This window comes from Fistularia commersonii, chromosome 18 (genome assembly GCF_037954325.1).
Source record: "Fistularia commersonii isolate RoL2024-O1a breed Wild chromosome 18, RoL_Fcom_v1.0, whole genome shotgun sequence".
Taxonomy (NCBI): Eukaryota; Metazoa; Chordata; class Actinopteri; order Syngnathiformes; family Fistulariidae; genus Fistularia; species Fistularia commersonii.
In genome coordinates, this window is record NC_141301.1 from 11,337,844 (window position 1) to 11,352,635 (window position 14,792).

Consider the following 14,792-nt stretch of genomic DNA (forward strand, 5'->3'; position numbering starts at 1 on the left):
GGATCCTGATGAAGCACGCCACTTCGGTAATCGGCCGAACAGCGAGAACGATGAAAGTCACAGGTTTCCGTTATACCGGACAACCAGAGGCGAGTACACCGGACATACCGTTATACTGGAGGGACAAACTTTTTCTTCTGCATAGATTTGATTTCAAGGCTAATTTGCCGCAAACTAAATTGATGAGAAATGTCTCTGTACAGTTGCGGCCAGGAATCACCGACGCGGCACTTACTTTGAAAAGAATAAACTGTAGCACGAGGGGGAAGTAATCACAAAAAAGGGATTGTTGGATGTGTTGGCGGAGGTTGGAGCGATAGATCATAAAGACGATCCCCCCCAAAAAACGCACACAGTAGAACGTCGACCTACGAATTTTATTTCTTCTTTGTATCCGTTCGTGAACTAACATGTTTGCGAACCGAATCAATTTTTGCCTATGAAATCAATATAAATCCCATTGATCCGTTCTCCAGTGCCCCAAAACCATTTTGAAACTTTTCGTATGGGTTCATTTGCGAAAAACGTAGAGAAACAAATAAAAGATAACCTTGATTATTACCGTGTTTTTGATGTTCTTTCTTTTTTTGCCATCACTTGCACGTTCCCTCACTAAAATCAGGATGCAAAAGTGAAGCCCTCTCAACTACGAGGCCCTCGCTAACACTTTCTCCAGCAAGCTGGCTTTCATTTATCCAAACTAACATTAGCTTTTTTACTTCTTCTAAGACTTGAGATCTTTTTTAATGTAGTCGCCCCTCCGGCCACATCAGCCGTCTTTAGCGCATCTTTGTTCTTCAGGATTGTACAGATGGTCTGTAACGCGAACACCACTCTCACATTTAGCTATTTTTTCCTTCTTCAGATCAACTTTAATTCATAACTTCTTCTTAACACCACTATCACTAACACTTTTAACATTTTTGGGGAGCGATAATGAGGGCTAACTTACATCAAAAAGCACAAAAAAAGTGTTTTAACAGGAGAGCACAAGGATGAATGATGGAAAAATCACGGAGTATGACGCACGACTACCGCTATGCTACAATGCAGAAAGCCCTTGAGTTTATTTGTTTGTTTTCGTGGACCAAGGTTTGCTCGAAGGTCGATTCACAATTTGATCCAATACTGTTTGTAAGCCGATTTGTTTGTGATGAGGGGCCTTCCGTTTGTGATACTGTTATATCCGGACTATAAACCACTCCTTTTTTCACATGCCTTGAGCACTGCGGCTTAAACTATGATGCGGTTAATTTATGGATTTGTTTTTTTTTTGGCTAACAAGCTTCATGCCGACAAAACATTTAGCCTCGTCACATCGGACCGATGAAATTGCCGTGAATTTCTGAGGCCGTTCAATTCTGACACTGAAGAAGACGGTTTTACTGTGGAGGAGGAAGACGAATATAGCGATCGGCTGCAGTGAGACAAAGCGGCGATAGAAAACGGATGGATGGATGGACTTTTCCTTGTGTTATTTATTATTAATCTTTGTCATTAGCCCTATTACAGGCACTGTTTAGGAAAAAAGCATTTCCAGTACGTATTACTGGATGTTATGGGTATGTATTTAATTAAAAGTTTTAAAAAATGTTTCTGTGTAACATGTTTCTGTGTAAATATGTAAATATGGACACCTGCGGCTTATAGACAAGTGCGGCCTATACACGTACACATATATTTATCGATTTATTTTTATATTTATATTCAGATGCGCCCAATAGTCTGGAAATGACAGTATTTGAAATAACCAACATTGGAATGCACACAACACAAATTAATAGCTAAATAGACCATATTTAGAGCACTATCATTTTTACTGACAAACTCTCAAACGGTTTTACTTTTCTCTCTTTAAATTTCCATCAGTCTGACTATAGTGGTGTAATAAAGTAATAATTGGGTAATTTTTTTCTCCCCACTTTTAGTTATATAAATTTTCAATGCGGGCTTGTAATTTTAATCAAGACCGCGAATATCCGGGACTGTAAAGTAGGAGTCGGTGAAGTTTCCCATCCGCCACTTCCAACAAATAGGATAGGACACAAAAAGCAGTCTTCTTTAGACTACACACACAAGCGCACTCATAAAACCAAAGTCAGTGTGATTTATAACCCATCCTTAACAGTCTGCTTTCTCTTCAGGTGTTTATGTATTTCTTGTTTTTTTTACAAAGATTGAGTGGGTCTCAGTGTTGTATTCCGCAGTCTCCCAATTGTCCTATTTTTCATTTGATCCAGGTGCCAATAAATTATATATATATAAATAAAAACAGACATTGTTATGTACAATTTTACCGATTCGCTGTCCGGATATTTTGCTCTTGAAAATAAGAAAAGTGCTTTGACAACATCGCAACAGATGACAAAGAATGATATTTTCACATTATTCCTATTTTCTATTCACAATTGTGTTCTCTGCACGTGATTTTTTTTTTTTAATCTCAAAACTGCACATGAACAGATATAAAGAAACCATAATTATAACCAAATTGGTGAACCTGCCAAAACCCAAAGCAAACTGTGCCGGCAATTTCAACGACGAAGCACTTAGAAAGATTGTGGACAGTTAGAGTTAACGTAAAAGGCTTATATTGCGGCAATGCATAATAAACCAACAAGTCGAGTTCTGAGCCTTTCAGAGCCGCTGCGGCAGCTTCGAGGAAGCGGGAGTGTTTTGCTGCTTTATTTATGGGACAAAACTGAAATTCCTCTGTCGGTGCCACACTTGTTAATGCGCATTTATGTACTGGGAGGTTGAAAGGAAAATTGATTCGCATCGCGTCGACGGCCGTCGGAAGGGAAGACGAACTGAAACAGGTGCATTTCAAAAACTCGGTGCGCGTTAGGAGACGCAAATGGTCTCTTGTCGTCATAGAAACCGTTCGGTTCCACCTGTTGCCAGGGTTCAACGTCGTACTGACACCGAATTTGCCAGGGTTTTTCCACCCCGTGTTGCTGCATCACTGGACAGAGGAGGCAGCGGTGTCCTGCTCTGCTCTGATAACAACAGAAAGGCGAGTCATCATGTGTAACTTTGCATACACACAGTTCATCCAGTCGGCTTTTATGAAACAAATATTGTGGTGTTTTTTTTTTTTTTTTGACAGAGTACGGCAAACTTCACTTGTCAAGGATAGAGCGGATGGAATCCTGTTTTTTATTTTTTTTGTCAACTAATCCACAGTGATCCGACTAACAAGTACAGTCTGTGTCGCTAAAGCCTTATTCGGCTCCGTCCTTTGCGTCACTGCGCCTCGACGTTGCCGAATAAATAAGCGAATCTTCGAATTAGCGATGAGCCGATGTTCAATCCAAGCCAATAAAAGCACTTACAGCGGTGTGTTCGTCATCTAAGTCACATGTGCGGTCTCTAAAAATAGAACATCTACATGGTTTGTTTAAATTAAACCTATTTTTCACAATTTAGTTTGCTCGAGATACCAGAGAGCAGGGGATAAAACATTTTATGATAATAACACGCGCGGAGAAAAATGGGGCTTATATTAGAAGACATATATAAAAGCTGAAAGGCTTTCGCGACTCAGAGCCAGTCAAGCATTTAGCCATTTTGTGACTCGTACAACTCTATAAGAGTTACCCTATGTCTCTGATTATTAACTCCTTCAAACAGCTGCACGTAGCACCTCGCTGGCCGTATCTACGCATGCTCAATGAAAGGCACAATATAAATGCTAATTTTTGCCGCTGGAGCTTTTCAAGTACAACTCTCAGGCAAGCCTGACTGAGTGTGATGTTTTCACTGGCCTTCCAATTTCTGCCACATTATAACAGTGGATGGCCTTTTAATAGTTATTTTGTACATAGCTGGCTGGATGGCCAGTGGACAGGAGGGAGATGAAGACAAAAACAAAATCCTGCACATGTTAATATATGGTTTTTTTGATGTATAGAGTAAAAAATAAAAAGGAAAAAAAAAACCTGCATTGATGTATATTGGTATCGGTACTCCACTTGATCAAATCTCGCCTCATAATATGATCAATACCACGGGAAGTAGAGGAACGCTATCGTGAAATTAGTTTCTCTTCCTCTTTTTAATAGAAACTGATTGATTATTTCAAGAGCAGCTCGGTGGTGCAGCGGTAAGCGTTTCGCAGCAAGAAGGCCAAGATGTGTGAATGAAGAACAATTGTATGCTTCTATTTGCGGCTCTGTGATCCACTGCCGACCCACCCAGCAGCACAGATAATGAATGAATGAATAATTATTTCAACGCTTTGGGAGGTCTTCCGATATACTGGAAGAGTGTTTCGTCACACATATAAGTAAAAAAATGAGTTAGAGTGCCAAGCTATACGACAGTTAATAGTCCAGGTAATTCGGTTGTACAGTTTGTTCTCCGTTTCTCGATCGGCTGGTCGCTCTTAATTTCCATCGCAATACCCACTTGATACCCTTATCAAACAAAGACAGAATATCACCGACTGAGCGTTTGGACAGGAAACCTCTTTAAACTAAATCAAGCAAGAAAAGTTTTATGCAGGGGGGAATCCAAGTCACGTCTTTTATGAAGGCAGAGTATCGGGAATATTCTATCTATTTTCTTTTGCGGCACGGCGAAACAGCAATAAAAGCAAAGAGTCAGAAGCAATAAAGAAATGCAAACTTTTAACGCAGCCACTTACTCCCAGGCTGTGAAGAGTCTGACTGGGGAATGATAACTTTTGGGGGGGAGGGACTCACATAAGCACATAAAGGTACCTCCTTGTATAAAGTTCAATTTCAGCCGCCACTACCATATCATAACGCAGGTCCTTTTAAATCTGTCAACATCAAAAAGTTCCCAGTTTAACCCATTACACTACAATCTAAAGAAACAAACACTTTGACGAAGTTCAATTGTATACCTTGCCAAAAACCCCGTTCATGATATCCACCTTAAACCCTGCAACTATTATTCTTGACTGCTCCCCGAGCAGAGCAAAATTGTTGCGAGCATACAAGTCTGCCAGGGGCCTCTGTGGGGGGCCAAAAGTGGTTAACTACATACCCTATCCTGCACAGAGGATCTCAGGGTATTTTGCAGGAGACAAAGTTCAGGTGGGCTGGGACTGTTTGGTGGTGGGACTCCGAGCTGGTGGGTCTTCCGCTCACGGCCCACATTCGGGGATTACCGGGAATGCGGAATCCAAAAGGGTTCAACTTAAGACCCTCTAAATGGAAGTGTAGTCAGAGAGTCGTAGTCAGGGGGCTCCGGGGTTGCTTGTCGGGACGGCAACTCTAGCAGTAGGCCTTTCGGGCCCGGCTGGCCCAGGAGTAGAAAGGCTCAAGCCTTAGCGATCGCTAAATCCCAGGGGATAGGTTTGGAGATACCATGAAGAAAGAGTCAGTTGGGCTCGAGGAAGTTCTGGAAGTACCAGATGAAGACTTCACTGTTTACTGCAGGAGAGGAGACTTATTGACCTCCATTAGGGACATTTTTCAGGAGCGGAAGGAGCTGTCTGAGGAGCTCTGAAGAGAGGTTAGAGAAGTAGTTACAGTATGAAGCTCCTCAAGAGCAAGATAATGAATGTGGATGACACTCATCCAGAGATCCTGAATGTGATCGGATCTTGTCGGGTTTTTTTGCATGACATGCCATGGGAGGGACATGGAGGTGTGACCAAGAATGAAATTGCTTCAAAAAGTTTCCTCGGTAGAGTGGCTTGGCTTGGCCTTGGACGTGGGTTGAGAAGTCAGAACATCAAAATGGCTCCAACGCACTTGTTACACAACAATATCTTCTTCATCTTCTTTCCTTTCAGCAGTTCCCTTCAGGGGTCAGGACAGCGGATCCTCTTGCTCCATCTAACCTTCTAACTTTATGTCCTCTACCACTTCATCCATAAATCTCCTCTTTCTCCCGGCTTTCCGCCTTGCATTCACCTTCCCTCCATCGCACGTGTCCAGACCAGAACATCTTACATGTGCTGCTGTCCATCCGGTGAAATTTTCCAGATTCTATCCGTCATCCTCACTCTTGTAGCGAACCCCGGATACCTTTATCTCCGCTGCCTCAGGTTCTTCCGCCTGTCTTTTCTTGATTGCCTTAAGTGTAACATCAGATAGACAATTGGAACCATCACGCAATCAATTTTTGGTAATTAAAAGAAACCAGTTCAACACGCTAAAGATAATCCACTGCATTGAGGCTTGGCTTTCACTGACATGGTGACACTATAATTAAGTTAAAGAGTGTATAGCAATTAACATTACAATTATATATATATGTATGTAACCGATACAATTACACAATTACAGCCAGAAGGGAGACATGGCGATGTTTTTCTCTGCTATTTTTGCTTTTAAGGGTCAAAGTATATTCAAAAAAAATAAAAATAAAAAGGTCCGCGCTATGACGCACTCGGAAATTAGTGTGCAGTGTAGGAGGTAGCCTGAGACAAACAAACAGGTTTCAGCGCCTATTAAAGCTCTGTAAAATCTTCACCGCTTTCATTAGATGTTTGGACCTTGTTTGCAAGATTAATCAACCAAGGAAACAGAAAGCGATCTTGTCGGAGAGTTTCTACGGTTCCATCTTTTATGGAGCAAATTCCATCATCAACAGCACAGCTGTTAGCTTAGATGTTACGCGGACATAGTTCCTATCACCTGGGATCAGAAGGAACTGAGAAAAAAAAAAAAGTATTTTTATAAACAGCTCCTTTTTATGCTTCATATGCTGCAAAATATAGAAATAACAAGACTGCACACGTCTTAAAGAGAATTTTATCTGACGGTAGACTTTTTTATTGCATTTGTGGCTGCCCTATTATTTCACAAAAAACCGGGGCAGCGCCTGGCCACATGAGACTGTCATTGATAACAACAACATAGCTTTTGGCCAAGCAGTAAATTATTACGTGTTGTTGTTTGTGAAAGTGACGCTGAAGCTGACAGCATTGTGTAGGTGTAATCAAACGGCTCCGTAAAGGCCAGGAAAAGATCTTGGGAGTGAACACATACAATCGGGAAAGAGCAAATCACACCATTAAGTTGCAAATTCGAGAACACACACATATGCACACGCGCGCACACACGCGCGCGTGCGCGCGCTCACGAGCACAGGTAAGAAAATTCTTATTTAGGTTCGCCGCTATGGCTCGTCTGCCGCCCACAGGCAAGATAACAGCGACACGGCAATCACACTATGATGAATGAGTTCTGATAGTCACTGAAAATTGCTCCTTGGTGGTTTCCAAAGTTTGGTACAGGGACTCTATATCTCCAAAATGAAATCAAAGCTCTATTCTTAGCCAATTCTTTTATTTCACAACCCTCCTTCTGCCGCGAAAACACAAGTCTCATTTGTACCCTCCCCGCAAAACCCGGGCGCCCGTGCACTAACTCACATCTTCATTCCCCCTTGCCTCTTCCCCTCTTGTGTGTGAAATGAAGCGTTCCATCTGAATCGCTTTCAGTGACACTGGCGAGTAGTTGAGTTCAAAATATGGCAGCGTCCTCGGCCCATTCCCACGGCACGCCCGCTGATAAACCATTCACTGAGAGTATCGCATCGGGCCAATTGCCTCTGCTTACAAGCTACTTTATGTCTTATCGTCTGATTCATCAGCGATGGGGGAGGAGCCGGTCGGGGCCCGCGTGTTCCCGCCGTACTCGCGAGTGCACCGCTTGATGATGAAAGGCATGAAAACGCACGTGGCTGATTGAAATTCATACTGTTTTCCTGTACTTCCATCATAAATCCATTTGTCAGCTTTTGATGTTTTCGCAGGAGCGCATCGACTTACACGAACCGTATCAAAGATAGTGAGAGAGAAAAGGGCGAGCTTATCACCGGAATCGCAATCTCACCGGTTATGTTTGTTATTGATTGATACCTGAAGGTTATTCCTCCATGTATATTAAATTCCAAATATATAGACTTCACTCGCGGTTAAGAAACAGTGCAACACTGGGCTCATCAGACCTGCGAGTGCAAACTCTAAATGTCTCCAGCTACACTTTACGAATCTGACTTTTGGCAGAAAGCGACCATAAGCGAGGAGATTACAGGGTTTCACCCATAATATTTGCCTTTGCTCAAAAAATAATAGATAACGGTTGATTTGCTTCTGTGCATTTGCAAGCACGGCTGTTCTCACTTTGTCTATTCTATAGATTTTTGGCCAAATCTTACATGCACCGTCGCTATAATTGACGGTATTAAAATAACAACGAATCAAACGGTACATATATATGGCGCGAGCAGTTCAGCATTGAATCCGAGTCTGATTAACTGGATAATTTTCTACCGAATCTGTACCTCCTCTCGAATTTATGAAGCGTTATACTGCCTTTCAGTTTAACTATCTGCCCCTGCAAGTTTACTGTTACGTTTTATTTCCACTTCGCTCTTTTCAGCCATAGTGACCACAGCGAGGAAGATCTAAATACCCACCGGACGCAGCCTGCTCGGTAAAAAAAACACTGCTTAAAAACACAGCCGGTAAACATAGTCAAGCGTCTAACAGCTATATACCGCACTTTACCAAGATTCTGATAAGCTCCCTAAAGTTCAAAACATCTCTCCAAAATTAATGATAATCTTTCAACATGTGTTTATCATATTCCCTTGAAAATGTGATATGTCACAAAGTATCGAATTCGTGATCGACAGGTTTTAAAGTCATGATTTTATACAAGCGAGCACTCCGTAAGGTTTCATAAATGACCAATAATTCAGTAGCTGCACGAGAAAAAAAAAAAGGTTTTCAACGTCATGCCATATCCCTATACAATAATTCACTCTAATCAGTTACTGCAATACTACTTTGCTCATTATATATTCCTGTATATTGGTAAGTATTAAGAAACATTCTTTCTTTCTTTCTTTCTTTCTTTCTTTAATTTATGTAGTCATTTTAATAAATAAATAAATAATATTATGTTTATTTATTTAATTTGTTCATTTATTCATTTTTTTTAATTATTTGATTTATTTATTTCTTGTTTATCTATTTTATTTTTTTTACTTTTATTCTTAGCTCGTGTCTGTCTTGTTCTTGCGTGTCTTGCTGCTGCTGCTAAACTATTTCCCAATCATGGGATCATTAGAGTACATCTCATCTCATCTCACTTGTAACAGGTTGCACAGAGAGGGAAGCGAGAACTTGCTGCGTGCACAATCTATATTTACAACCGCAGCTCAGAAAAGGCTGCCAATGTGAATTATTAGTTTTGGCTGGTGCACTGTGACGTTGCCTCATCTGATCTACTCAGGGCAAAACAATTGCGCGGCATCGGTTTCTCTGATCTCAAGAGGACTGGATTTGGTTCTGAAAATACAAAGCGTGTTTTTGATATGGTAATTGTCTGTCAACCGCAGAATGTCAGCCGTATGTAGATCAGCCAGTGACACGAGCTAATCAAATGATACAGGCTGGTTGACGTGTGTGTGTGGTGAGTCCTGTACTGTACACTCACCAATATCGTTGTGATGGTAAGGGTTGTGTTGAAGAGGGTGTCCGTCACATTGATGGATGGAAGCTTTTTCTCCATCGACAGTCCGGCTTCGGAGTGCCACAGGCCAATCTGCAGAGCGCACGTACATGCACGCACAAACACACACACATGCGCGCATATCAGTCATCGAGTCCATCAGCTGGAAAAGGCCAGTAGAGACAATCTGTGCCGAATTGCTTCCCTTTGTCTTAAAGAATATCACCCGCACAAAGGACAGTGTAAGACGGAAAGGATCAATAGACCAATAACCCCGAAGACGGTGATTGCGAAATTAAAATCTGTTAAAAAAAGGAAAGAAATGACCGCGTTTGCAGGTCCTTGAGGAAGGATCTGGAGGGCATGTGTTCAATCGCTGCAACAGAATGCATTCATTAAACCAATTACCACCAAATCCGTTGGCACGGACACGCACTCTCTTTGTTGTCACCAGTGGGGATGCACACTTTCCACCTAACACGGGATTTCCTCCCCTGCATTTTGTGATGCACCTCACCGTTTCTTAATTGAATTAGTGTCTGGCCAGGATTTTAAACACAATATTATGAGATTTTTGCATGAGTTTTTACTCGCCCCTTATGTCCATTTTACTGTCGTTTTTTGCGATAATGAGAAAACACTTCTGATTTGTATGCCGTGACCTTGAAAGATGTAAATCACTCGTCTCGTTATTGGTCTAATTCCGTAACCTTGGAGCTTATTAAATCTTTTCCCTCGCAGTTAAAATGAAACATGCAAAATTGTCCAGTAAAATGAAGACCAGCTCCTTTGACAAGGCTTTCACTTTTTCTGACTGACAATTTCCTCTATAACAGCGCTGTGGTCTATTATATGAGATATTTATTATTCACTTCCGACCCTAAAACACCGGTGACTCAACAGAGCCAGGACCACCAGGACTCGGAGCGAAACAGTTCTCCTTTCCCGTCATTTTCACCTGAAAGCCGAAGTATTAATTCCGCATCCGACAAAGAAAAGCAAAAACACGCAGGTCATTCATAACAGTTGATGCGTGCATGTGTGTGTGTGCGTGTGTGTGTGCACCCTGGAGATAAAATCAGATCAGATAACAGGCTAAACAATATATCATAATATTGGTTTTGTGAATCTTTAATTGATGCAACTTATCTTCCGTTGAATTGAATTAGTTTATTCTACGAGCTCCGAGGTCGTCCTGCAGACGGCGCTCTCGTGATAAATTGGACCACAGACGGATGGATTTCCATTGGAATGTTTATTGAAAACTACCTGTCGATGAAAATATGACGATCATGTTTAAACATTACCGCCTCTTCCTTTGTACTGAATCGATTCAATTTATCACACTAATCACTTTTTCTCTATTACGCACAATATACATGTGAAGTAAATATGAAAATATAGCATCTAATCTAACACTGATGCCTCAGCGTGCTCACTCTGTCACTGCCTTGAATTTTAATGAGTTTCCCGGTTTCATACTGGAAACCCTTCGGGAGATATTCGACTTCTTTGAACATAAACTGCTACACGATCGGTGATTGAAGTTTCATAAGAATAAATTACAACAAATACAGCTGACTGAGCCTGACCGTAGCTCGCTTCAAGTCGAGATCCTCCAGAGATCTCGGCGCATTCATGTAGATCGGTTTCCAGGAGGTAGTCTGCCCGTTGTGTTAACGCCGACGACGAATCGGGGCCGCGAAGCATTGAAAAACAAGAGAGCGCTCCTGTAATCAAAGATTTCCTTTGAGAGTATACGCTCAAACGGATCTCGCCTGCGATGTCCTCTGTCGTACTTGTTGGGAGACACATCACCTTGCTCTGGCGAACCGACTTCAGCGTCTTGCTGCGTGACGCAGCGCCACCTCATCGTCTACAGATGATGTCCCCGAGAAACAGCGAGGGAGGAAATGTGCAAATACTGTATCATGACACAAAAAGAGACCCGTGAAATACGGTGTTCGGCAATCAGTGCACAAAATCAGTTCCCGGAGCCTGTGGAGGCGGTGGGAGACGGGAGCCTGAGGCTTGCCTGATCTCAGCAGGTGCCTTCAGAGGTCTGAGCACAGGGGTGACGGAGAGGGTAATGGTGTGGAGTCATTGTGACTCCTGCTGGAACTGGAGGTGGAACTGAGGAGATGAAGGAGTTGTGAGCCGGAAGGGAGAAGAAGCATATGCTATCATGGGAGGACTGGCCCTACGGTGGCCTCGCTGTCAACAAATGGCGAGCGTCAAAACTAAAACTACTCTCCGTGAGGCGCTTTTGAAAGAAACACACAAACAACCGCCTGTGCGAACAGGAAGGCACATTTGTGAACAAATATACTGTGATGTTCATTGAGATGGACAAAAAGCCTGATATTGCAATTATTCCTGATGAAATTAGTTTAATAATTTAATCTTTTTCTTATTGCTTCGTAAACACGGAAAGAGCCTCATTATAGAAAACAAATAGAATAGAAAGATGACAAAGGATAGTGTAATAATTGAAAAGACAAATACACGCGACTAATTAATTTGCTGAATTATTAATCACCGCCGATGCAGCTTGCCATTTATCTGAAGGCCAGGAGACAAAATCAGCACTCTTACTTGAACTTACAATGAACGGAACCCTAAAACACTGCATAAATCATGTTAAAGAATGGCAAGAAAATAAAAAAAAAAAAATCTCATTATACATGCAACACACTCCAGGAATCTCTTTGACTAATAAGCTGTTAGATGTAGGGGAAACTTGCCGTACTCCACAATATGTTTGAGTGCGCTATGAATTGTTGGAGATTTCTAAATGCAGTCTCCTTAATTCGGAATTTCAAATTACTGCTATAATAAACAGTCGCTATGCGGTGCAGCGGCTGAATCTATAAAACAGCATTAACATTGCTTTTGTGTGCTGTGCGCAGTATTTATTTCCAGAGATACGGGGAGGCGAGGGGAAGAAGGGACGTCTATAGGAGAGAGGGGAATATGAGGAGGTTCAAATGTAAGTTTGAAAGAGAAATCAGAGATACTGGGGGATGTCAATCACTTTCTGAGTAGGTGTGGTGAGGCTGACAAAGGGAAAAAGAGAATCAAATAAGGGGAAGTACGAGGAGAAGCCAGCTGGGGTGCTGAAGAGACCAAAGAGGCAGCAAATGAGAGACAGTAAAGGAAAGACAGAAGAGCGAATGCTTCTGCCAAATAAAGAGAAAGCACGAGGGTGACAAAAAGCAGGGAGGAAGAGGGTATGACAAGTGAATGACACACCCTGTGAGGGAATACCCAGGATTCATTCTGCAGCCTGGAAATATTTTGAATTTGAAGTGTTATTTGAAGATTTGAAGCCACATGATTGGCTGATATTAGTGACAGAAAAAAGCTGCGTCCAATAAGGTGTTATGAGTGTGTGACGTAATCATCCATTTTGCTCGAAGGCTGCGTGGCTCTCTGTCCTCAGAGGGTTTTCCGCTTTCATAAATCAACATTTGAAATTTAGATTCACCGTATGGTGAGCGCTTGACAAAATAGCTATATCAAAATATTGGAAACGAATGTGACCGATTGTCAAAGCTTCAGCTTCACAGGGGTCGGCGAGCGTTGTTCTGACTGCCAATCATCTGACTTGAGTGGGCATTCCCTTGGTAGGAGCGACGGGCCCGTGCTAAGCTAGTTGGCGCTAGCTAGTGGGCACTAGCTTAGCACCCACCACTGTACGGATTGCAATGGCACGGTCGGGGAAAAGTAAAGAAAAACATTTTTAAAGTTCAAGCACAGCGCGTACTTCCATCTCTGTGCTGATATTGAACAGAAGTCTCCCAAATGCCTTGATCTTCGCAAGCTTCGGGTGAAGAAGTCGATTATTTAAAAAATATACAAAGCTCCCAGTGATGGTCACATTGGCGCAACTTCTGGCATGGAAATATCGCTCTAGAAATCATAGAGTGAAGGAGAATTTGTTGTGGCCACAATTGACCTGGAAACGAATGTGGAAAACAAATGCCGTCGGGTGTCCGACCGAATGAGCGAGGCCAAAAAAAAAACATCCAAAACCGTTCAGATAAAGATAAGCATACAAGTCACCGTAGCTGTAGACGGGCAAGCACCGATTTGTCATGTTTTAGGGCTCTTTATGCCGTTTGAGTTCCTGACTTAAAGAGAAGCAGCAACAACTGTTAACTGTTATTTTTGGGGGATCTTTCAGATGATCACAGAATGCAGAAAAGGAAGAACAGCAAGGAACAACAAGTCGTGGGCGGCCAGACTAGCTTAATCTACTGTGCTATCATAAGGTCCTCCATGTTTCGTACCGTCTGAAACGGATCACAGAACTCTTAACTTGGACTCGAACTATGCTAAGGTGAAAACGTAAAGCGCTCATGGGCAGTATATGACTTTTTGACCTATTTAACAAATGTACCTACTGTATGTTCGTGCGTAAAATTGGCATATATGAGTCCTAATTTTAGAGCAACAGGGGCAGAAGGATTCAGGTTTCAAAATGAGTTGGGATCAAAATGGAGCTGAACTCCCGGCGGTGTGTTGGTGTGTGTACATGACTGTGTTTGATGTATTGCTGAGGTTGGCATTACCGGAATTTCCGGACTATAAGCCGCTAGTTTTTCCACATGCTTTTAACACAAAAAAACACACTAATCAAACCAGTGGACGCTCATTTCTGAATGAGTACATCTGTGTTTTTGGTAAATGGAACTTTATAAGGGTACTGTAATTTCCGGACCAAAAACCGCTACATTTTTCACACCCTTTGAACACTGTGGCTTAAACAATGATGCGGCTAATTTATGGATTTTTTGGGCTAATGAGCTTCATGCTGCTAAAACAATTAGCTTCGTCACATCGGACCAATGGAATTACCGTGAAATTCTAAGGATGTTCAATTCCGACACTGAAGAAGACGACTTTAACGGTTATAGTGCGCAGGAAGAAGACAAAGATAGAGATGGGCTCGAGTAGGACAAAGCGGGGATAGAAAAGGTTTGGATGGATGGACTTTTCCTTGTGTTATTTATTATTAAACTCTTTCATCAGCCGTGCTACAGGCACTGTTCAGAAAAAAACATTACCCCGGTATGTATTTAATTAAAAGTGAAAAAAAAAAAAAGTCTCTGTGTATATATCTGATGTTACAACACAGACACCTGCGGTTTATTGACAAGTGCGGCCTATATATGTACACGAATATTTATTTAGTTATTTTTAGCCGGTGCGGCTTATATTCAGGTGCGCTCAATAGTCCAGAAATTACGGTATACCAACTCAGCAGTAACTAAAAAGTTACTACATTTAAAGCTCTAAGTGATCATGTGATTAAGATGACAGAGCATGAAGAAATGCACCATGTTG

General features: G+C 41.9%; 1 protein-coding gene across 4 annotated transcripts in view; it reads right to left on the bottom strand.

Moving 5' to 3' along the window:
- The window catches only part of grik4 (glutamate receptor, ionotropic, kainate 4), a 379,558-nt gene that overhangs the window by 25,923 nt on the left and 338,843 nt on the right, over positions 1–14,792 (bottom strand). For all 4 annotated transcript variants that reach the window (XM_086164020.1, XM_086164019.1, XM_086164016.1 and 1 more), the window contains one exon: positions 9,429–9,536. In XM_086164020.1, the coding sequence (XP_086020146.1) occupies positions 9,429–9,536 (108 nt within the window). The remainder of the gene's footprint in view (positions 1–9,428; positions 9,537–14,792) is intronic.